Source organism: Scyliorhinus torazame, chromosome 8, assembly GCF_047496885.1.
Source record: "Scyliorhinus torazame isolate Kashiwa2021f chromosome 8, sScyTor2.1, whole genome shotgun sequence".
In the NCBI taxonomy this organism is placed as follows: Eukaryota; Metazoa; Chordata; class Chondrichthyes; order Carcharhiniformes; family Scyliorhinidae; genus Scyliorhinus; species Scyliorhinus torazame.
Window position 1 is genome coordinate 137,529,886 of NC_092714.1, and position 25,264 is coordinate 137,555,149.

General features: G+C 53.1%; 1 protein-coding gene across 5 annotated transcripts in view; it reads right to left on the minus strand.

Annotated features, from left to right (window-relative positions):
• Positions 1 to 25,264, minus strand: part of fndc3a (fibronectin type III domain containing 3A) — a 406,018-nt gene that overhangs the window by 160,667 nt on the left and 220,087 nt on the right. For all 5 annotated transcript variants that reach the window (XM_072514248.1, XM_072514250.1, XM_072514247.1 and 2 more), the window contains one exon: positions 7,766 to 7,982. In XM_072514248.1, coding sequence (XP_072370349.1) covers positions 7,766 to 7,982 — 217 coding nt within the window. The remainder of the gene's footprint in view (positions 1 to 7,765; positions 7,983 to 25,264) is intronic.

The window sequence follows — 25,264 nt, forward strand, 5'->3', positions numbered from 1 at the left end:
ACACACACACACAGAGGGAAGCAGGGGCCAAGCCTGGGACAATGGCAGGAGAGTTGTATGATTGAAGAGGTTTTGATTTGATTTATTATTGTCACATGTATTAGTATACAGTGAAAAGTATTGTTTCTTGGATGCTATACAGACAACGCATACCATACATAGTGAAGAAAGGAGAGACTGCAGAATATAATGTTACAGTAAAGCTAAGGTGTAGCGAAAAGATGAACTTTATATGAGGTAGGTCCATTCAAAAGTCTGATGGCAGTATGAAAGAAGCTGTTCTTGAGTTGGTATGTGACCTCAAACTTTTGTATCTTTTTCCTGACGGAAGAAGGTGGAAGAGAGTATGTCCGGGGTGCGTGGGATCCTTAATTATGCTGGCTGCCTTTCCGAGGCAGCGGGAATTGTAGACAGAGTCAATGGATGGGAGGCTGGTTTGCGTGATGGATTGGCTACATTCACAACCTTTTGTAGTTTCCTGCGATCTTGGGCAGAGCCGGATCCATACCAAGCTGTGATACAACCAGAAAGAATGCTTTTTGTGGTGCATCTGCAAAAGTTGGTGAGAATTGTTGCTGTCAGGCCAAATTTCCTTAGTCTTCTGAGAAAGTAGTCGTTGGTGGGCTTTCTTAACAATAATGTCGGCATGGGGGGGGGACCAGGACAGGTTGTTGGTGATCTGGACACCTAAAAACTTGAAGCTCTCGAACCTTTCTACTTCATTCCCATTGATGTATGTTCTCCACGATGCTTCCTGAAAGGGGTACAGAAGGATTGGGGAAGGCTAGGAAAGGCTGAATAGCTGAGAGAAGAGAAATGGCAAGAAGCATAAAACAGGAGAAAAGGGTCAAGGAGAGGTGAACAGCGAAGTAGTAAAAGGAGGGAAGAAAATATTAAAGTAGAAATGGAAGTAACAGGCTAACAGAGCAGAGAATGGTGTGCTGCAAACACGGACTGGTAATGTACTATTAATTAGAATTCATATAATTGAATAGTGAATGGGGAAGAAACAGGAGAAAAGAGCAGATAACCTAGAGTTAAAATCTCAAGTACTGTATTGTGTTAAATATGATGTTGGTAGTTGGAGTCAGTGTGAAGCATCACTGAGCCATGATTCAAGTTCAGAATAAGATGTGGCGGGCGAACAAAGTTAAGAAACTATTTGAAGGGTAGAGTATCAAAGGGTGCACAGACAAAGAATACCCGATGGCAGTCAGATCCCGGAGGCCTGTAGAAACAGTTGCAGAGCAGAAAGGTGATGGTGAAATTGGAGGACATCATTTAATCCAGAAATGGTGGGCGATGTGCTTTGGTTTAGGACAGGATGAATTTGGCCAGGGAGCAGACTAACTGAAACTGATAAAACTAGAAGTAGCAGGCTCACAAGAGTACTGCAAGTCCCTCAGACCCTGCAGCAGTGTGTTGTGTTTGTGGGGGCGGGTGGGTATGCGTGCAGGAGCGGCGAGTGGGTGTGTGTGCAAGGGCGGCGAGAGGGTGTGTGTGCGGGGGCAGCGAGTGGGTGTGTGTGCAGGGGCGGCGAGTGGGTGTGTGTGCAGGGGCGGCGAGTGGGTATGCGTGCAGGGGCGGTGAGAGGGTGTGTGTGCAGGGGCAGCGGGTGTGTGTGTGTGCAGGGGCGGCGAGTGTGTGTGTGCAGGGGCGGCGAGTGTGTGTGTGTGTGTGCAGGGGCGGCAAGTGGGTGTGTGTGCAAGGGCGGCGAAAGGGTGTGTGCGCGGGGGCAGAGAGTGGGTGTGTGTGCAGGGGCGGCGAGTGTGTGTTTGCAGGGGTGGCGAGTGTGTGTGTGTGCAGGGGCGGCAAGTGGGTGTGTGTGCAGGGGCGACGAGTGGGTGTGTGTGTTTGAAGGGGCGGTGAGAGGATGGGTGTGCAGGGGCAGCGGGTGGGTGTGTGTGCAGGGGCGGTGAGAGGGTGTGTGCAGGGGTGGCGAGTGGGTGTGTGTGCAGGGGCAGCGGGTGGGTGTGTGTGCAGGGGCGGCGGGTGGGTGTGTGTGCAGGGGCGGCGAGTGGGTGTGTGTCCAGGGGCGGCGTGTGGGTATGTGTGCAAGGGCGGCGAGTGGGTGTGTGTGCAGGGGCGGCGTGTGGGTGTGTGTGCAGGGGCGGCGTGTGGGTGTGTGTGTGCAGGGGCGGCGAGTGGGTATGTGTGCAGGGGCGGTGTGTGGGTGTGTGTGTGCAGGGGCGGTGTGTGGGTGTGTGTGTGCAGGGGCGGCGTGTGGGTATGTGTGCAAGGGCGGCGAGTGGGTGTGTGTGCAGGGGCGGCGAGTGGGTGTGTGTGCAGGGGCGGTGTGTGGGTGTGTGTGCAGGGGCGGCGTGTGGGTGTGTGTGCAGGGGCGGCGTGTGGGTGTGTGCGCGGGGGCAGAGAGTGGGTGTGTGTGCAGGGGCGGCAAGTGTGTGTTTGCAGGGGTGGCGAGTGTGTGTGTGTGCAGGGGCGGCAAGTGGGTGTGTGTGCAGGGGCGACGAGTGGGTGTGTGTGTTTGCAGGGGCGGTGAGAGGGTGGGTGTGCAGGGGCAGCGGGTGGGTGTGTGTGCAGGGGCGGTGAGAGGGTGTGCGCAGGGGTGGCGAGTGGGTGTGTGTGCAGGGGCAGTGGGTGGGTGTGTGTGCAGGGGCGGCGGGTGGGTGTGTGTGCAGGGGCGGCGAGTGGGTGTGTGTGCAGGGGCGGCGAGTGGGTGTGTGTGCAGGGGCGGCGTGTGGGTGTGTGTGCAGGGGCGGCGTGTGGGTGTGTGTGTGCAGGGGCGGCGAGTGGGTGTGTGTGCAGGGGCGGTGTGTGGGTGTGTGTGTGCAGGGGCGGTGTGTGGGTGTGTGTGTGCAGGGGCGGCGTGTGGGTATGTGTGCAAGGGCGGCGAGTGGGTGTGTGTGCAGGGGCGGCGAGTGGGTGTGTGTGCAGGGGCGGTGTGTGGGTGTGTGTGCAGGGGCGGCGTGTGGGTGTGTGTGCAGGGGCAGCGTGTGGGTGTGTGCGCAGGGGCGGCGTGTGGGTGTGTGTGCAGGGGTGGCGTGTGGGTGTGTGTGCAGGGGCGGCGTGTGGATATGTGTGCAGGGGCGGCGAGTGGGTGTGTGCGCAGGGGCGGCGTGTGGGTGTGCGCGCGCAGGGGCGGCGTGTGGGTGTGTGTGCAGGGGCGGCGAGTGGGTATGTGTGCAGGGGCGGTGTGTGGGTGTGTGTGTGCAGGGGCGGCGAGTGGGTATGTGTGCAGGGGCGGTGTGTGGGTGTGTGTGTGTGCAGGGGCGGTGTGTGGGTGTGTGTGTGCAGGGGCGGCGTGTGGGTATGTGTGCAAGGGCGGCGAGTGGGTGTGTGTGCAGGGGCGGCGAGTGGGTGTGTGTGCAGGGGCGGTGTGTGGGTGTGTGTGCAGGGGCGGCGTGTGGGTGTGTGTGCAGGGGCGGCGTGTGGGTGTGTGCGCAGGGGCGGCGTGTGGGTGTGTGTGCAGGGGTGGCGTGTGGGTGTGTGTGCAGGGGCGGCGTGTGGATATGTGTGCAGGGGCGGCGAGTGGGTGTGTGCGCAGGGGCGGCGTGTGGGTGTGCGCGCGCAGGGGCGGCGTGTGGGTGTGTGTGCAGTGGCGGCGTGTGGGCGTGTGTGCAGGGGCGGCATGTGGGTGTGTGTGCAGGGGCGGCGTGTGGGTGTGTGTTCAGGGGCGGCGTGTGGGTGTGTGTGCAGGGGCAGCGGGTGGGTGTGTGTGCAGGGGTGGCGTGTGGGTGTGTGTGCAGGGGCGGCGTGTGGGTGTGTGTGCAGGGGCGGCGTGTGGGTGTGTGTGTGCAGGGGCGGCGTGTGGGTATGTGTGCAAGGGCGGCGAGTGTGTGCAGGGGCGGCGAGTGTGTGTGTGTGCAGGGGCGGCGTGTGTGTGTGTGCAGGGGCGGCGTGTGGGTGTGTGTGCAGGGGCGGCGTGTGGGTGTGTGTGCAGGGGTGGCGTGTGGGTGTGTGTGCAGGGGCGGCGTGTGGATATGTGTGCAGGGGCGGCGAGTGGGTGTGTGTGCAGGGGCGGCGTGTGGGTGTGCGCGCGCAGGGGCGGCGCGTGGGTGTGTGTGCAGGGGCGGCGTGTGGGTGTGTGTGCAGGGGCGGCGTGTGTGTGTGTGTTCAGGGGCGGCGTGTGGGTGTGTGTGCAGGGGCGGCGTGTGGATGTGTGTGCAGGGGCGGCGAGTGGGTGTGTGCGCAGGGGCGGTGTGTGGGTGTGCGCGCGCAGGGGCGGCGTGTGGGTGTGTGTGCAGTGGCGGCGTGTGGGCGTGTGTGCAGGGGCGGCGTGTGGGTGTGTGTGCAGGGGCGGCGTGTGGGTGTGTGTTCAGGGGCGGCGTGTGGGTGTGTGTGCAGGGGCAGCGGGTGGGTGTGTGTGCAGGGGTGGCGTGTGGGTGTGTGTGCAGGGGCGGCGTGTGGGTGTGTGTGCAGGGGCGGCGTGTGGGTGTGTGTGTGCAGGGGCGGCGTGTGGGTATGTGTGCAAGGGCGGCGAGTGTGTGTGTGTGCAGGGGCGGCGAGTGGGTGTGTGTGCAGGGGCGGCGTGTGTGTGTGTGTGTGTGCAGGGGCGGCGTGTGGGTGTGTGTGCAGGGGCGGCGTGTGGGTGTGTGTGCAGGGGTGGCGTGTGGGTGTGTGTGCAGGGGCCGCGTGTGGATATGTGTGCAGGGGCGGCGAGTGGGTGTGTGCGCAGGGGCGGCGTGTGGGTGTGCGCGCGCAGGGGCGGCGCGTGGGTGTGTGTGCAGGGGCGGCGTGTGGGTGTGTGTGCAGGGGCAGCGTGTGTGTGTGTGTTCAGGGGCGGCGTGTGGGTGTGTGTGCAGGGGCAGCGGGTGGGTGTGTGTGCAGGGGCGGCGTGTGGGTGTGTGTGCAGGGGCGGCGTGTGGGTGTGTGTGCTGGGGCGGCGTGTGGGTATGTGTGCAGGGGCGGCGAGTGGGTGTGTGTGCAGGGGCGGCGAGAGCGTGGGTGTGCAGGGGCGGCGAGAGGGTATGCGTGCAGGGGCGGCGTGTGTGTGTGTGAAGGGGCGGTGTGTGGATGTGTGTGCAGGGGCAGCGTGTGGGTGTGTGTGCAGAGGTGGCATGTGGGTATGTGTGCAGGGGCGGCGAGTGGGTGTGCGTGCAGGGGCGGCGAGAGGGTGGGTGCGCAGGGGCGGCGAGAGGGTGGGCGCGCAGGGGCGGCGAATGGTTGTGTGTGCAGGGGCAGCGAGTGGGTGTGTGTGCAAGGGCGGCGAAAGGGTGTGTGCGCGGGGGCGGCGAGATGGTGTGTGTGCAGGGGCGGCGAGTGGGTGTGTGTGCAGGGGCGGCGGAGAGGGTGTGTGTGCAAGGGCGGCGAGAGGGTGTGTGTGCAGGGGTGGCGAATGAGTGTGTGTACAGGGGCAGCGAGTGGGTGTGTGTGCAGGGGCAGCGAGTGGGTGTGTTTGCGGGGGCAGCGAGTGGGTGTGTGTGGGGGCGAGTAGTCTGAAGTTGATCAAAATTTTAAAATATAAGCAACAGAACAGTTTGAGATTTCGCAGTTGAGTCTTATGGAAAATTGTGTTGTCCATTGCAAGTCTTGATATCCAGAGAGGTCCAGATAATTCAGAAATTTCAAACCCAAATTTGAGAAAAGAGCTAGAGCTCACTGGGGAAAGCAGAGAGCAGAAAGGGTCAGGTTTGTGCCCTGGCTGTTAAAACTAGCAGTTAACTTGAAATTAAGGCTAAAATGTGTGCACTATTGGAGCCAAGGGAGCTTGAAACAATGAAATGGGGTGATTGGAGAGAACTGGCCAAAAGGGAATTGCTTAGCTACTTATAAAGGGGAAAGAATTGCAGGGGTATGGAAGAAGGTAATTGGATAAAGAGCCAGCATAGGCATGATGGGCTGAAAGGTCTCAATGTGTGCTCAATCCTTTAACTCTAGAAAATGAATGAGGTGTGAAAACATGCTATGGAGTCAGAATGTAGTTACACATTAAAATTACAAGCAAATAGGAATCATTAGCAGTAAACAGAAACATAAAACAAATGGCTTTTGTTTACTCTTCTGACTGATCATTTTAGGCACCCGGCTCCACCTCTTGTAGGCATCGTCTGCTCAGAAAGACTTTGTTTATAACAAACTCTACAAGTTTCTGTATAGCTCTTCATACTTTGTGGGCTTCAGGTGGCCAACACCAACTCAATATTTCATTGTGGGTTTTAAATATCCAGCCAACAAACAGGTATAAAAACAAGGGGCAAAATTCTCCCGAAACGGCGCGATGTCCGCCGACTGGCGCCCAAAACGGCACCAATCAGACGGGCATCGCGCCGCCCCAAAGGTGTGGAATGCTCCGCATCTTTGGTGGCCGAGCCCCAACATTGAGGGGCTAGGCCGGCGCCGGAGGAATTTCCGCCCCGCCAGCTGGCGGAAACGGCCTTTGTTGCCCCGCCAGCTGGTGCGGAAATGACATGTCGGGGCGGCGCATGCGCGGGAGCGTCAGCGGCCGCTGACAGTTTCCCGCGCATGCGCAGTGGAGGGAGTCTCTTCCGCCTCCGCATGATGGAGACCGTGGCGGAGGCGGAAGGTAAAGAGTGCCCCACGGCACAGGCCCGCCCGCAGATCGGTGGGCCCCAATCGCGGGCCAGGCCACCGTGGGGGCACCCCCCGAGGCCAGATCGCCCCGCGCCCCCCCCTCCCCCCCAGGACCCCGGAGCCCGCCCACGCCGCCTTGTCCCGCCGGTAAATAGGTGCTTAAATTTACGCCAGCAGGACAGGTAATTTATCGGCGGGACTTCGGCCCATCCGGGCCGGAGAATCGAGCGGGGGTCCCGCCAACCGGCGGCATTCCCGCCCCCGCCGAATCTCCGGTGCCGGAGACTTCGGCAACCGGCGGGGGCGGGATTCACGGCAGCCCCCGCCGATTCTCCGACCTGGCGGGGGGTCGGAGAATGACGCCCAAGGTTTCTCAAAGTCTTACTCCATTTCCTTTGCTAGCCAATGCCAATTCCCATTTGGTTGAAATTTTAAGCTCCTCTCATTAATTCTACTTTTGCTTTCACCATAGAATCTGAATCAGCAATGCCAAAGATAAACTGCTACTCCAGTGGGCTAACCATGAAAGTTCTGAGGGCGATATGGTGGCACAGTGGTTAGCACTGCTGCTTCACAGCGCCAGGGACCCGGGTTCAATTCCGAGCTTCGGGGACTGTCTGTGTGGAATTTGCACGTTCTCCCCGTGTGTGCGTGGGTTTCCTCCGGGTGCTCCAGTTTCGTCCCACAATCCAAAGATGTGCAGGTTAGGTGGATTGGTTGTTGATTAGGTGGAATAGCTAAAATTGCCCCTTAGTGACTAAAGGTTAGGCGAGGTTCCGGGGATAGGGGGACTCTTTCAGAGAGTTGGTGCAGACTCAATGGGCCACTTGGCCTCCTTCTGCACTGTAGGGATTCTATGATTGTATGAGTGGCAGCCAAAGTATTAGTGTACAGTATCACCAGGTGTTAACCAGATATTGTGACATTGTAAATCAAATAAATATTTTCATGATTGTTAGGGCAGTGTAACACTTACCTACAGTTTAACCCGTTTAAAACTGAATACCTTCAGTAAGATGAATGCATGCTTTTTTCATTCCATAAAATGCTGATAGGAGGATGTAAAATCATCTTTTTGGCAACCTAATTTTGATTATTTAAACTAATTTTATTTTCCAGTAATGATGGTGGGAATGTCAAATGACAGCCCAGTCAAGCTTGTTCTTGATGACTTACTAGCAATTCAAGTTTGGTATTGGTAGGGTATTAGCAGCAGATTTTCTGCTTAACTGGTGGATGGGAAGATATAAAGATGTTTAAAATTGTTGCTTACCTTGATCTGCATATGGATGCTGAAGATGATGTTGTGGAACATATGATGCTGCAACATCTCCCGGTCCTGTTGAGTACATTTGATGATGTGGCAGGACAGGTGGAGGAAGAAACGCAGGCATATAAGGATGAGGATGTAGTGGTGGGTGACTTCCAGGGTGAAACTCTGGCTGCTGAGGTAACACCAGCACCCTCCGAACACCATTTTCTTCAATGACCTGTACAACTCAGACAAAATTTCAATCAGTAGGGTAACTATGTTCATAGAGTCAGTACTTGCCTTCTTTTGATTTCAGTCAACTTTGCCCCATGGGCTTCTAAACTTAATAAGGAATTAATTCATCCAAAATATTATCAAGAAAATAAAACATCTAATTTAGGATTTTGTGCAGGAAAGAAGATTTAAAATCCCAACTCTGAATTTGTAGAAGTACTGCAGACAGAGTAACTACTGAAAAGCTCCTGAGACGAACCCTCCCATTCACAAGATTAATAGTGACAAAGATGACTACCTTAATTCACCCAGCTGGAGAGATCTTGATCTGCATATGGATGCCGAGGATGATTCTGCCAATGTGGCATTCAATAGTTTATTCATTGATTGCAGTTTTTGCCTCCACTATTACATCTGGTAGTTTATTCCACATGATCATCATGCTTTGTGTGAAGAAAATCTCTTTTATCAGCTCTAAAATTAATTGGAACCTTTATCCCCAGTAAGATTGGTTAGCTAATAAAAAGCAGGGGAAAATTTTTGAATTGCCAAGCTGTTGCTAGTGGAGCGCCACACAAATCAGTACTGGAGTCTCAATTCTTTACAATCTATATCAATGACTTGGAAAAATAGCAGAATTTATGGTTGCTAAATTTGCTGATGGCAAAATGATAGGTCGGAAAATAAGTTGTCAAGAGGAGGTAGACTCTACAAAGGGTGTTAGATAGGTTAAGTGAATGGCCAAAACATTGGCAGATGGGAATTTAATTTGGGAGAAATGTGAATTTGTTCACTTTAGCAGGAAGAATAGAAAAGCAGAATGTTATTTGAATGGAAAATGTGGAGAACTCTATAGTACAAAGGTATCTGGGTGTGTTGTTTCATAAATCACAAAACATTGACTTGCAGGTCAATTAGGGCGGCACGGTGGCACAGTGGTTAGCACTGCTGCCTCACAGCTCAAAGGTCCCAGGTTCAATTCCGACCTCAGGTCACTGTCTCCCTGTGTCTGCGTGGGTTTCCTCCGGGTGCTCCAGTTTCCTTCCACAGTCCAAAGATGTGCAGGCTAGGTGGATTGGCCATGCTAAATTGCCCCTTAGTGTCCAAAAGGTTATGTGGGGTTACCGAGGTAGGGTGGAGGCGTGGGCTTAAGTAGGGTGCTCTTTCCAAGGGCCAGTGCAGACTCGATGGGCCAAATGGCCTCCTTCTGCACTGTAAATTCTATGATCTATGATCTAGGCACAGCAAGTCATTTGGAAGGCATGTGGAATGCTGGTGTTTATTTCAAAGGGGATAAGTAATATTTAACTCAATGTTTTACATTTCTGTATTTGCTAAAGTGGCAAAAACATATGCATGCCCTAACTGGAGGATAGCACAGCTACAAAAATATAAAATCTTGACCATCTCATAAGCCTGATTTCACACTGACTAAGGTGCCATCAAAACCTTGTGAATAGAAAATGTTTGTTTTAAATTTAAAAAGTGAGTCAAAAGAAGTACAGCATTGCCCCATTTCCACCATGGACATGCCACAAATAAAAATGTCAGCAAGTAAAACAGCATAAATATCCAAATTGCAAGTTTATTTGTGCCTTAATCTCAGACTGGTGTCAGTTAAGTGTGCAGTTGAAAATTGGAGTTGCACTGTCACTGTCAGTTGCATCAGCCAGATCTTATTGAAATGTGGAGCAGGTTTAAGGAGCCAAATGGCCTACTCTTATTTCTTAACTTATGTTTTGTTGCATCGAGGTCAACTAAAAAGGAGCATGATGCACGTTTTCAGATCTGTATGTAGAATTATACACTGGAGGCAGCTACTTATTGGGAGAGGACAGGTGAGGATTCCAACCTTTCATCCATGTTGGAAACACAAATTTATTAAAGTGCTCTGTTAAAAGTAGAATTGCTAACGTTCCCAAATAATCCAGGAGTCCTCTGGAATGGGAGATGAATGTCCCAGGTTTTACTGCTAACCATCCAGGAGAAAAGCAAGCATTACTCCTTAAATTGATAGCCATGACCGTACCTTCAACCCCCCCCCCCGACATCTCAGCCGACCACATAGTCAAGATGTAATCCTTATTTTGTACTTGTTCTATCCTCCAGTTAGGGCATGCATAGGTCATTGCCTCTTTACCAAAGAAAGAAAATGCCTTTCACTCGATGAGGTCATCCCCCCACCACTTCTGCTGCTCCCCCTCAAGCTTCGACTGTCAATTCTAAACGAGGAGCATTTAAGGACCAGTTGCCATGGAATGTTTCACCACAAGAGGCTAATTACTGAGGAGTAACTACATTGGAACATTATTTAAAAAGGAATGGGATAAGTATTTGAAATGGAGAAATTTAAGAGTCAGGGGAGAATGTAAGTGTTGCGGCGAACGCCAGGTGTCACAAGACCTTCCCGACCAAGGCTTCGGCAAACCTTGGAAGCCACACGATGCCCGGCTTATCTGGGCAAAGAGTTTGTGTTCATGGTGTATTCGAGTTCACTGTTTTGAACAATGGTACCACATGTACTAGTATGGAATTCCAGTGATTTGTCTTTCAATGGGATATGGCACTTAAAAATTAGCACCATACCATCCATCGTCAAATAGGTTGGTGGAACGCATTGCAGATCTTCAAAGCCGGAATGAGGAAGCTGTCACTGGCTTCCTTGGATATCAAGATTTCATGGTTTTTGTTGTTGTATAGGATTACCCCACTTTCCACAATGGGAGTTGCCCCGGCGGAGCTGCTGATGGGCCGTCATTTGTGGAACCAACTGAGTGTGATCTTCCCAAATTTGGTGGGGAGGGTGGAGTCCAGTAAGGTCTCCAAAAAAGGAACCGTGGCTCATCAAGGGCAGAGAGCATTTGAAATAAATGACACAGTTTTCATAAGGGACTTTGGAATGGACCTAGCTGGGTTTGTTGTAGCCATGATAGGCCCGGTGTCATATAAGGTACGGACCCAGGGTAAAATCCTGTGGAAGCATTTGGAGAGCCTTCACTAATGGCAGTAGCCTCTTCAACATTCAACCTACTCATGGTTAGTACCATTAAGGGGCTTGAAGTGGTCGAACAGGCAGTCATAAGTCCAGATCCTGTAGTCACTAGGCAAGGAGAAGCGGAGGCCAAGAAGCTAACAGTACTCACAGAAGAAACTGGAGAGACCGTCCAAGCAAGCCAATTCCCGAGTGAGAACCCCAGCCAGCGGTACTTCGCCACTGCCAATGTGAACGGAGGTCCCTCGATGGACCTAGATATTGAGACCAAGATCTACAGGCTGGGGTGCTTTTAAAACCTGCAGAACAGATCCAGCCTCGGAGAAGACTTGGAATCTCTAGCTGGTATCGTAATGTTCCTTTGTACTTTCTGTAAATAGTTTTTGCCTCCAAATAAACTATCTGTTGCTATTAATCGCTGATGGTCACCTGGAGTGCCTGTTATTACAGTAAGATCCAGAGATTTTTATGTAAAGATCGGTTTAGTGTTTGAGTGATCACCTTCCCAGAATGTCAAAACGTCACCAGAAATGGAAAATTAATCTCAGAGGAAATACTGAAAGTAAGAAAAGTAGAGTTTGGATTCACAGTTCACACCTGTGTACTTTCTTCACCTGCTTGTGATTTGTGGTTGGAAACTTTCATATAGCTGCTGGCGTGAAACCTCAAGCTAAAATGCTAACAGGGGACTCAACTGTAACAAGGTAAATATAATAATATTTGCAAACTGTGGGTGTGTCAGGTGATCGAATGTCACATGCTCAAAGATATATGTTCAACCCACCAGGAATACCTTCAACCAGAGATGACAACCTTATTTAAAAGTGCAATCCTGTACTACAATACTGGTAGCATGAACAAGAACGATTTAATACATTTTCATGTGCTAAATTAAAATCCTCGAAATCTTGTATTTATATTTTGCAAGTTTACATTTCAAAATCATTAGTCACCTCATATGCTAATAAAACACTGCTTACTTTAGTTATCCATTGAACAGATTGAAAGAGAATTAATAGTGTTACCAACAGCATTGTGTTTTTTAACTAGAATTTTATAATATTAAATAGAAGAAACCATCTTAAATTGGTTTTGCCATAAATTATTAAAATATACGGCTTGAACTCTTTTTCAAAATAAATACTTTCATTCTCCCTTTTCACATTTTCATCAACATTTACAACAGATAATAAACAATAACTCAAATACAATGGCCATCTCCTAGCCAACAATCCCCTTATCCCACCCACCATTAAACAGCTCCCAACATTTTGAATACAAAACACCAATGAAAAAGGATCATCAATAACTTTTACATTCCAACCCCCCCCCCCCCCCCCCCAAATGTTCGATGCCATCCAATTCATGAAAATGCATAACGAACAAGGCCCATGAGTTGTAGAACCCTTCCATCCTCCCCCTCAACTCAAACTTTATTTTTTCGACCGTTAAGAACTCCAGCAAATACCTCCGCCACGCCGAGGCACAGGTTGGAGAAGCCGACCTCCACCCCAACAGAATCCACCTTCGGGCGATTAGTGAGGCAAAGGCCAAGACATCTGCCTCCGCACCCACTTCCAACCTCGGCCGATCTGACACCCCGAATATGGCTTCTAGGGGACCCGGTTCGAGTCTCATGTGCACCACCTTTGAGATTACCTTAAAGAACTCCCTCCAATTTTCGACAGGACCAAAACATATGAACATGATTGTGGGCCCCATCCCACACCGTTCACAAACATCCTCCACCCCTTCAAAAAGTCGGCTCATCCTCGCCCTTAAGGTGGGCCTTATACACCACCTTCAACTGTATCAGTCCCAACCTCGCGCACAAAGTTGACGCATTCACCCTCCGGAGCATCTCACACCATGACCCCTCCTCAATATCCTCCCCCAACTCTTCCTCCCATTCGCCTTAATCCTCTCTAGTGATATCTTTTCTTCCCCCAAAATCACCCCATAAATATCCGACACCACCCCTTCTCTATTCCCCCTGTCATCAATATTTCTTCCAACAGTGTGGAAGCTGGCGCCATCAGAAAGCTTTGTACCTCCTTCCTGGCAAAATTTCAGACCAGTATATACCTAAACATCTCCCCCTGCCCCAACCCATATTCCTCCCCCAGCTCCTCCAACTTCGCAAACCGGCCTCCCAGAAACAAATCCTTTAATATCCTAACTCCCCTCTCCGAAAATTCCCAACCCACCTTCCTGACTCGTATCTATGATTCCCTCGAATCGACATTTCCCTTTACCCTGCCCACAACCTAAAGTGCTGGCACAACTGCCTCCAGATCTTCAGTGTCGCCACTACCCCTGGACTCCCTGAATATTTCCCCGGGGCCATGGGAAGCGATGCTGTTGCAAACACCCTTAACTCCAACCACCTGCATAGGAGACTCTCCTCCAATCTAACCCACTGGGAGTTCCCCCCTCTAACCCAGCCCCTCACCTTCTCAGCATTCGCCGCCCAGTAATAATACAATAAATTTGGGAGACTCAACTGCCCTGACTGCTGTCCTCTCTGCAACACCTTCTTAATCCTAGTCACCTTCCCCCCCCAAAATGAACGAGGTAATCATCTTCTCTACTTCCTTAAAAAACGCCTTTGATAAAAAGATCGGCAAGCATTGAAAAATGAACAAAAACTGCAGCAATACATTCATCCTAATTGCCTGCACCCGACCTGCCAGCGCCACACAATCCACCTCCATACTCCCGAATTTCTCAATTGAGCCAAAGGCTCAATCGCAAGTGCGGACAACAGGGGGGGACATAGGACACCCCTGCCTGGTCCCTCGATATAGAGCAAAATACCCAGAAGTCATGTTATTTGTGCGGACCCTCGTCCTCGGCTCCCTGTAAAGTAATTTTACCCAATCAACAAACTGCGCCCCAATCCCAAACCGCTCCAAAACCGCCATCAAATACCCCCACTCTAACTGGTTTGAACTCTGAGCTCCATGTCCAGGATCTGTCACTTTGACTGTGCTAAAGGGCTGACCAAATCCCTTTAAAGGCAAGTGAAATCTCACTACAAATTTAAGGATGCTTTTTACCTGCAATATTCCGGATTATAATCAAGTTAACAAAATAACTTGAAATGCATGTAATCATATTATAATGTGCATAAATGTGTGGAATAATTATTCACTAGTTATACTAAATGTAAAATTACAGCACGAGAGGAGTGTGATTAACTGTGCACCTAGGAATTGTTGGCTGCATCTTCATCTTTGTGATAACTGCATATTCACCAGTTTACTGGGTATCTGCTATTCATGCCATTTGTGAGGAGAACAGGCAACTAAACATTTTTGATTGCAACTCGTCCCATTGTTTAATTCAGCTCTATCACGTAGCCTATTCTCTCTATGACTTTTTTCCTGAAATTCTGAAAGCAAAATATTTTAATGTGTCTCAATGCTTGTCTAAGTTTCCATCTTGGCATTATACTGTCATTATAAATACAAATGTACTTCAGTCTGAATAGGAAATAATGCAAAGAGGTTGCTACTGATCATTAGATCGAATGCTGCATACCACCTTTGCTAATATATATATATATTTTTAAAAAAAAAATTTTTATTGAAGGTTTTCATAAAATATCAATAACAAAATGAGAAAAAAAAGAACCCAACAGGGTTAAGTACAAAACACAAACTAGAAAAGCAACCCCCCATACCGCCCCCACCCTGTACATAAACAATAAATTAACATTAACACCCCGACTTAACACAACTGGTATATACACCCCCTCAGACCCTTCAGTGTAAATAACAAAAACAAAAATAAAGTAAACCCCCCCCCCCCCCCCGAGCTGCTGCTGCCATTGACCAATGTCTATCGTTCTGCCAGAAAGTCTAAGAACGGTTGCCACCGCCTAAAGAACCCTTGTACCGACCCTCTCAAGGCGAATTTCACCCTCTCCAATTTAATGAACCCTACCATCTCACTGATCCAGGATTCCACGCTTGGAGGCCTCGCATCTTTCCACTGAAGAAGAATCCTTCGCCGGGCTACCAGGGACGCAAAGGCCAGAATACCGGCCTCTTTCGCCTCCTGCACTCCCGGCTCCTCTGCCACCCCAAATATTGCAAGCCCCCAGACCGGTTTGACCCTGGATCCTACCACCCTCGACACCGTCCTCGCTACGCCCTTCCAAAATTCCTCCAGCGCTGGGCATGCCCAGAACATATGGGTGTGATTTGCTGGGCTCCCTGAGCACCTAACACACCTGTCCTCACCCCAAAAAAACCGGCTCATCCTTGTCCCGGTCATGTGTGCCCTGTGCAGCCCCCTAAACTGTATGAGGCTGAGCCTCGCGCTTGATGAGGAAGAGTTCACCCTCCCCAGGGCATCTGCCCACGTCCCTTCCTCAATTTCCTCTCCCAACTCCTCCTCCCACTTACCTTTTACCTCCACCACCGAGGCCTCCACCTCCTCCTGCATCACCTGGTAAGTTTCCGAGATCTTCCCCCCCCCCCCCCCGAGAGCAACCTGTCCTGTACTGTGTGTAGCAGTAGCCGCGGGAATTCCACCACCTGCCGTCTGGCAAACGCCCTTACCTGTAAGTACCTGAAGGTGTTCCCCGGGGGGAGCCCGTACTTCTCCTCCAGCTCACCCAGGCTCGCGAACTTCCCGTCCACAAACAGGTCCCCCAACCTTCGTATCCCTGCCCTGTGCCACCCCAAAAACCCTCCACCTGTTCTTCCTGGGGCGAACCGGTGGTTCCCCCGTAATGGGGTCCACACCGAGGCCCCAACGTCCCCCCTGTGCCGCCTCCATTGCCCCCACATTTTGAGGGCAGCCACCACCACCGGGCTCGTGGTATACCTCCTTGGAGGGAGTGGCAGCGGCGCCGTTGCCAGCGCCCCCAGACTCGTACCCATACAAGACGCCGTCTCCAGCCTCTTCCATGCAGCCCCCTCCCCCTCCATCACCCATTTGCACACCATCGTCGCATTGGCGGCCCAATAGTACCCACAGAGGTTGGGCAGCGCCAGTCCCCCCCTATCTCTACTCCGCTCCAGGAACACCCTTCTCACCCTCGGAGTCCCTCGCGCCCACACAAACCCCATTATACTCCTGTTAACCCGCCTGAAAAAAGCCTTCGGGATAAACACGGGGAGGCACTGGAACAGGAACAAAAACCTTGGGAGCACCGTCATTTTGATTGACTGCACCCTACCCGCCAAGGACAGCGGCAACGCGTCCCACCTCTTGAACTCCTCCTCCATTTGCTCCACCAGCCTTGTAAAGTTAAGCCTATGCAGGGCCCCCCAGCTCCTGGCCACCTGGACCCCCAAATACCTGAAGCTCCTCTCCGCCCTTTTTAGTGGGAGCTTGCCAATCGCCCTCTCCTGGTCCCCTGGATGAACTACGAACAGCTCGCTCTTCCCCATGTTAAGCTTGTACCCCGCAAAGTCCCCGAATTCCCTAAGGATCCTCATTATCTCTGGCATTCCTCCCACCGGGTCCGCCACATACAGCAGCAGATCGTCCGCATAAAGTGACACCCTATGCTCCTCCCCACCCTGCACCAACCCCCTCCAGTTCCTTGACTCCCTCAGTGCCATAGCCAGGGGTTCAATCGCCAGTGTGAAGAGCAGGGGGGACTGTCTCGTCCCTCGGTGCAACCAAAAGTACTCGGACCTCCTCCTGTCCGTGGCCACACTCGCCTAACCCACCTGACAACATACATACAACAGCCTAACCCACCTGACAAACCCCTCCCCAAACCCGAACCTCTTCAGCACCTCCCACAGGTACCCCCACTCTACCCTATCGAAGGCTTTCTCAGCGTCCATCGCCACCACTATCTCTGCCTCCCCCTCCCTCGCCGGCATCATGATAACGTTCAAAAGCCTTCGCACATTCACGTTCAACTGTCTCCCCTTCACAAACGCCGTCTGGTCTCCATGGATGATCTGCGGCACACAATCCTCAATCCTCGTGGCTAAGACCTTCGCCAGCACCTTGGCATCTACATTTAGCAAGGAAATCGGTCTGTAAGACCCACATTGCAGGGGATCCTTGTCCCGCTTCAGGATCAAGGAGATCAGTGCCCGGGACATCGTCGGGGGCAAAGCCCCCCCCTCCCTTGCCTCATTAAAGGTTCTGACTATCAGCGGGCCCAACAGGTCCATATATTTTTTATAGAATTCGACCGGGAAACCGTCCGGACCCAGTGCCTTCCCCGCCTGCATGCTTCCTATCCCTTTGATCAGCTCCTCCAGCCCAATCGGGCCCCCCAATCCCGCCACCAGTCCCTCTTCCACCTTTGGAAACCTCAATTGGTCCAGGAAGCGGCCCATCCCTCCCTCCTCCCGTGGGGGCTCGGATCGGTACAATTCCTCGTAAAAGTCCCTGAAGACCCCATTGATGCCAACCCCACTCCCTCCCCTGTCCTCAACTCCCCCGATCACCCTAGCTGCGTCCCGCTTCCGAAGCTGATGCGCCAGCATCCGGCTTGCCTTTTCCCCATACTCGTAAATCGCCCCCTGGGCCTTCCTCCACTGCACCTCCGCCTTCCTGGTGGTCACCAGGTCGAATTTGGCCTGGAGGCTACGCCTCTTCCTCAACAATCCTTCCTCGGGCTCCTCCGCATACCTCCTGTCTACCCTCACCATCTCCCCCACCAGCCTCTCCCTCTCCCCCCGCTCCCTCCGCTCCTTGTGGGCCCTAATGGATATCAGCTCTCCCCTCACCACCGCCTTCAGTACCTCCCATACCATCCCCACTCGGACCTCCCCGTTATCGTTGGCCTCCAGGTACCTCTCTATACTTCCTCGGACCCGCTCGCTCACCTCCTCGTCCGCCAACAGCCCCACCTCCAAGCGCCACAGCGGGCACTGGTCCCTCTCCTCACCCATCTCCAAGTCCACACAATGCGGGGCGTGGTCCAAAATGTCTATTGCCGAATACTCGGTATCCTCTACTCTCGCTATCAGCGCCCTACTCAAAATGAAAAAGTCGATTCGGGAATAAGCCTTATGGACATGTGAGAAGAATGAAAATTCTCTAGCCCCCGGCCTTGCAAATCTCCAAGGGTCCAGCCCTCCCATCTGGTCCATAAACCCCCTCAGCACTCTAGCCGCCGCCGGCTTCCTACCCGTTCTAGACCTGGAGCGATCCAATGCCGGATCCAGCACTGTGTTACAGTCTCCCCCCATTATCAGGCCCCCACTTCCAAGTCTGGAATCCGACCCAACATACGCCGCTTAAAACCCGCATCGTCCCAGTTTGGGGCATACACATTGACCAGTACCACCCTCTCTCCCTGCAACTTACCACTTACCATTATGTACCTACCGCCATTATCTGCCACAATGCTCGACGCCTCGAATGACACCTTCTTTCCCACCAAGATCGCCACCCCTCGATTTTTGGCATCCAGCCCCGAGTGAAACGCCTGACCTACCCATCCTTTCCTCAATCTTACCTGGTCTGCCACCTTCAGGTGCGTCTCCTGAAGCATAACCACATCCGCCTTGAGCTCCTTCAGGTGCGCGAACACGCGGGCCCGCTTAACCGGCCCATTCAGTCCCCTTACATTCCAGGTTATCAGCCGGATCAGGGGGCTACCCGCCCCCCTCCCCCGCCGACTAGCTATGACCCCTCCTCGGCCAGCCACGGGCCTGCACCCCACACCCGGCCCATTCCCCACAGCGGCATACCCTGTCCCGACCCCCTCCCCCCCACCCCACTTGCTCCAGCTCCACCTTGACCATAGCAGCAGCAACTCGATTCCCCCCCTCGCCCCCCCAACCGGGGCCCATCCTAACTGATTTACACCCCCCCCCTTTGCACTTCCGCAAGTCAGCTGACTCCTGCTGACCCCGGCCACTCCCGCCTCTCCTTCGATTCCTCCCATTGTGTGGCACACCCTCCTCTCCCGTTCCCCATCCATAGGCTCTCCCCCTCCTCCTTCCATTCTAAGCGCGGGAAACAACCCTCGATTCCCCGCCCCGGCCCTGCTCCCTCCAGTCTTCAGCGCGGGAAAAAGCCCACGCTTTCCACCTACCAGGCCCCCCCACCTCTGACGCAGCACCTTTTACAGGCCCGGTCCCCTCACCCCCGACTCGGGCCTCCCCCTCCCCCGCAGGGCCCCATCTCATTGCCGTCCACCCCCCCTGTTCCGTTTACCTACCCCCCCCTCCAAAAGCCCCCCCAACCAACCCAACCAAAACAGTGCCCAACCCGCCCCAGCCATCCTCACCGACCCGAAAGAGAAAAATACAGAGAAAAAGAAACCCGGAGCAATACAAAGGCCCCCCCCTCGAAAAAAAATAGACATAACATATCAACCGCAGTCCCCAATCGCCCATCCCGACCCTCAATCTATGTCCAACTTCTCGGACTGAACAAAGGCCCACGCCTCCTCCGGAGACGCAAAATAATGGTGCCGGTCCTTGTAGGTAACCCACAGTCGCGCCGGCTGCAACATGCCAAACCTCACCCCCTTCCTGTGCAGCACCGCCTTCGCTCGATTGTACCCGGCCCTCCTCTTCGCCACCTCCGCACTCCAGTCCTGGTATATTCGAACCTCCGCGTTCTCCCACCTGCTGCTCCTCTCCTTCTTGGCCCACCTGAGCACACACTCCCGATCGACGAACCGATGGAACCTCACCAGCACCGCCCGCGGAGGCTCGTTAGCCTTGGGCCTCCTCGCCAGCACTATGGGCCCCTTCCAGCTCCAGGGGCCGCTGGAAGGACCCCGCTCCCATCAGCGAGTTCAACATGGTGACCACATAGGCCCCCACATCCGGCCCCTCCAGCAGGCCCAGAATCCGCAGATTCTTCCGCCTCGACCGATTCTCCATCTCCTCGAACCGCTCCTGCCATTTCTTGTGGAGCGCCTCGAGCGCCTCCACCTTTACCGCCACGCCTAAGATCTCGTCCTCATTGTCAGAGATCTTTTGTCGAGCCTCGCGGATCGCCACCCCTTGGGCCGTCTGTATCTCCAGCAGCTTATCAATAGAAGCCATCATCGGCTCTAGCAGCTCCATTTTAATCTCTCTGAAGCAGCGCTGGATACCCTCCTGCTGCTCCTCCGCCCACTGCATCCACGCTGCCTGGTCTCCGCCCGCTGCCATTTTGTTCTTCTTCCCTCGCACCTTCTTCGGGTCCACCACCACCTTTTATGTCGCCCTGCTCCTAGTTGAAGCCATATACTGACGGGGAGCTGTTATTGACTCCTTCCCACACCGGGAATCGTTTAAAAAGTGCCGTTGGGGGCCCTGTAAAGAGCCCAAAAGTCAGTTTTTGCGGGAGCCGCCGAATGTGCGACTTAGCTCCGCATAGCCGCAACCGGTAGTGCTAATATTTTTTTTAAACTTAAAGTACCCAATTCTTTTTCTTTCCCCAATTAAGGGGCAATTTAGCATGGCCAATCTGCCTACCCTGCACATCTTTAGGGTTGTGGGGGTGAGACCCACACAGTCACGGGGAGAATGTGCAAACTCCACACAGACAGTGACCCGGGGATCGGACCTGGGTCCTCGGCGCGTGAGGCAGCAGTGCTAACCACTGTGCCCTGTGCCGCAAAGTATTTACATTTGTGTGGTCAAGAGGTAGTATGGAACTCGAGTATTGCTGGGGAGAAAAGGACATGTTTTTGTCTTGTACTCACCAGAACCGATTCACAAGGACACTGATTGTAAAATACATAGACTCCCTACAGTGCATGAGGTGGCTATTCGGCCCATCGAGTCGACACTGACCCTCTGAAAGAGCACTCTACCTAGGCGCACTCCCCTGCCCTATCCCCGTAACCCCACCTAACCTGCACATCTTTAGAAACAAGCGGCAATTTTAGCATGGCCAATCCCTCCCTAATCTGCACATCTTTGGACTGTGGGATAAAACTGCAGCACTTGGAGAAAACCCACAGAGACACGGGAGAACGTGCAAGCTCCACTTGGACAGTCACCCAAAGCCGGAATTGGTCTCTGACGCTGTGAGGCAGCAGTGCTAACAGTGTGCCACCGAGAGTAACAATTTATAATGCATGAGATGTGAGTCTGATTGGTTGGCAAGTGGACTTTGATTGGTAGAGGTGGTGCCATTGAAAATGCATCAGGAACAGTTAATTGCCAAGCTTTTGTTTAAGTTCAAACACTGCCGGTTTGGCTCTAATTGATCATGGCATTGCCATGCGTGGACATGCTCCTTCTGTCTGCACAGGGTAGGGCCATGTGTTTGTATGTGAATGTATGCAGCTACTGGCATATGTAAGCGAGTCACACTGCGGGTTCAACTGATAAATCTTAAATTGGCTGCCAGTATAATTCTGAATACAATCAGGATGTTTAACAAGTGCTGTCCAATCGGGTAATCACAACAAATGTTGGACACTGGGTAGGATTCCCTGCTTGGGAGACTTTCCCCCCATCCATCAAACCCCTCAAGACGAACTTGACCTTCTCCAGCCTCAGAAATTCCGCCAGATCGCTCACCCACACCCCTGTATTTGACAACTCCGAGTCCCGCCACCCCAGCAAAATTTGTCTCTGGGCTATCAGGGACGCAAAGGCCACAACATCGGCCTCTCTTACCCTCTGGATTCCTAGGTCTTTCGGCACCCCAAGTATCGCTACCTCTGGTCTCGGGACCACCTCCACCCCCACGGACATTACATTCGCGAACCCCTGCCAGAACCCCTTAAACCTTGGACATGCCCAGAACATGTGGATGTGATTCGCGGGACTCCTGTGCGTCATCCACACCTATCCTCTACCCCCTTCAAAGAAACTGCTCATCCATGCTACTGTCATATGAAAATGAATGAAATGAAAATCGCTTATTGTCACAAGTAGGCTTCAATGAAGTTACTGTGAAAAGCCCCTAGTCGCCACATTCCGGCGCCTGTTCGGGGAGGCCGTTACGGGAATATGCGCCCTATGAATCATTTTAAACTGGATGAGGCTTCACCTCGCACACAAAAAGGACCTTCCACAGGACCTCTGCCCACATCTCAGCCCCCATCACCCTTCCCAGTTCCTCCTTCCACTTGCGCTTTATGTCCCCCACCAGTTATGTACCCCACCCATCCCAGTTCATCAACTCCTTCAACTCCTTGTAGACATCGGCCACCTTCTCCTCCTTAATCTCATCCTGCGAACGTTGTCTTGCAACCCCAGGAGTGACTGCCTAGGAAAGGACGGCACTCTCTCCTTAGGAAATCCTGGAGCTGCAGTTATCGAAAACCGTTCCCCCTGGGCAGCTTATACTCTTCCTCCAGGTCCTCCAATCTCGCAAACCTGTCCCCTTTGAAAGCAGACCAAGGCAGGCCAGCAGCACGGTTCAATTCCCGTACCAGCCTCCCCGAACAGGCGCCGGAATGTGGCGACTAAGGGCTTTTCACAGTAACTTCATTGAAGCCTACTTGTGACAATAAGCGATTTTCATTTCATTTCATTTCAAATGAAGAGATCCCCAAATCGCTCGATCCCTGCTTGCCGTCACCAGTGAAACCTCGCATCCAATCCCCCTCCGGCGCAAACTTATGGTTGTCGCAGATCGGGGCCCACACTGAGGCACCCTCCAGTCCCAGATGCTGCCTCCACTGCCCCCACACCCTTAGGACAACACCACCATTGGGCTCACGGAGTACCTGGCTAGCAAGAAAGGCAGAGGCGCTGAAAACAAAGCCCTCAAACTTGTTCCCATACACGATGCCGCCTCCATCTGACCCCAAGTCTACTCCTCCCCATAACCCATTTCCTAACCGTGGCAATATTCACCGCCCAGTAGTAGTTCATCATGTTCGGCAGCGCCAGCACCCCACCCCCCTAACCCACGGGGTCTTTCTTGCCAACATATACCCTTAAATCAATACATTAACCTTAAAAAACGACTTCTGGATGAAAATTGAGAGGTTCTGAAACACAAACAGGGAACTTGGCAGCACCGTCATTTATACTGTCTGCACCCGTCCTGCCAGCGACAACACATCCCACCTCTTAAAGTCCCCTTTCATCTGCTCCACCAACGAGTCAGGTTCAAATTATGCAGCTGCGCCCAACTCCGAGTCACCTGGATACCTAAGTATCTAAAGCTCGGCCCTACCACCCTGAGCGGCAATTCCCAACCTCCTCGCCTGCCCTCTAATCTCAATCGGGAATACCTCGCTCTTTCCCGTATTCAACTTGTACCCGGAGAACCAGCCAAATTCCTCCAAGATCCCCATGATGTCCCCGATACTGCTCAACAGGTCTGAAATGTACATCAACAGTTCGTCCACATAGTGATACCCCTATGCTCAACCAACCCTCCACCCGCTCAATCCCTCTCCAGTCCCTCAATGCACTCAGCGCCATTGCCAGCAGCTCTATTGTCAAGGCGAAAAGCAATGATGAGAGCGGGCACCTCATCTCCTGATGCAGCCCAAAATATACCAAACTCACACGGTTTGTCCGCACAGTTGCAACCGGCGCCTTGGACAACAACCAGACCCAGTCCACAAACCCCTGTCCGAACCCAAACCGTCCCAACACCTCCAGCAGATACTCCCACTCCACCTGGTCAAATGCTTTCCCCGCATCCATCGCCACCACTACCTCCACCTCCTGCCCCTCCGGAGGTTTTATGATTACATCAAGCAGCCTCCTCTCGCTCGCTGGCAATTGCCTCCCCTTCACTAAACCCGTTTAATCCTCGCCTATCATCCCCAGGGCGCACTCCTCAATTCACGAGATCGGCATCTTCGGCAACAGCTTGGCATCTACATTCAGTAACAATATTGGGCGGTACGACTCGCACTACTCCGGATCCTTATCCTTTTTCAATATCAGGGAGATGGAAGCCTGCGACAATGTTGGGGGGGGGGAGGGGGGGATAGTTTCCCACTCTCCCTTGTTTCATTGCCCTCACCAGCAGTGGTCCGCCCCAAACATTTTATAAAACTCCACTGGGAACCCATCCAGCCCTGGGGCCTTCTCTGCCTGCATCACTCCTATATTGTCCATCAGTTCCCTCAACCCAATTGGAGCCCCAGCCCCTCCTCTACCTTGGGAAACTCCAACCCATCCAAAAGTCACCGCATCCCCTCCCCCTCGGCCAGGTGTTCAGACTCGCATAGCCTTCTGTAGGACGCCTTAAGCATGCCATTCACCCCCTCTGGGTCCATCACCACCATACCCTCATCATCCCTCACTCTGCCAATCTCTCTTACTGCCTCTTGCTTCCTCAACTGGTGGGCCAACATCCTGCTCACCTTCTCCCCGTGCTCATACACTGCTCTCTGGCCTTCCGTAACTGCTCCAGTGCCTTCTCCGTGGACACCAGCCCGAACTCCATCTGGAGCCTCTGCCTTTCCTTCAACAACCCTGCTTCTGGGACCTCCGACTACCTCCTGCCGACCCTCAATATCTCGTCTACCAGCCTTGCCAACTCTGCCCGCTCTACCTGTGTGCCCAAATTGAGATAAACACCCCCCTGACCACTGCGTGGTCTCTCACAGTGTGGTGGCAGTGACCTCCTCCGTGTTGTTTAGCTCCACGTACCTCTGGATAGCTGCCCTCACCCGCTGGCACACCTCATCTGCCAACCCCACGTCCAGCCTCCACCGAGGGCCCTGCCTGCCTGTCCCCCCCCCCCCCTCACCCACCACATGTGAATCTCCCCCCCCCCCCCCCCCCCCCCCCCCCGGGCCACATGTGAATCCACCCAGTGCGGCATGCGATCAGAGACGAATATTACAAAGCTCCACGGGTCTGCCACCCCCAACATGCTCCAAAAATCCCTTCAGTTCGTTCGCCACTGCCGACATCTTCGCCGACTTAGGATTCAGCCGGTCCAAGCTTGGTTTTAAAACCGTGTTAAAATTAAAATCCCCCTCAATCAGCCGGTACGAAGTCAGGGATCTTCCATAGCACCCACCTCATAAAATCTATGTCATCCCAATTTAGGGCACAAACGTTTACCAGGACCACTGGCCTCCCCTCCAGCTTTCCACTAACCATCACAAATCTCCACCCCCCCCACCCCAAATTGGCCACAATGTTCCCCACCTCGAACACCCCCTCATCTTCCTATCCAGTCCCAAATGAAACACACCCCACCCATCCTTTCCTCAACCTTGTCTGGTCCCCTATCTTCAGATGGGTCTCCTGAAAAAAGGCCACATCTGCCTTCAGACTCCTCAAGTGTGCTAATACATGTGACCGTTTGACCGGCCCATTCAGCCCCCTCGCATTCAACACGACCTGCCAATCAGCCATATCCCTTCTTGGGCCAGCCACCGTCCTGTGTCACGCAACCCTCTAGGCCAATCCTCGGATGCCCACCGT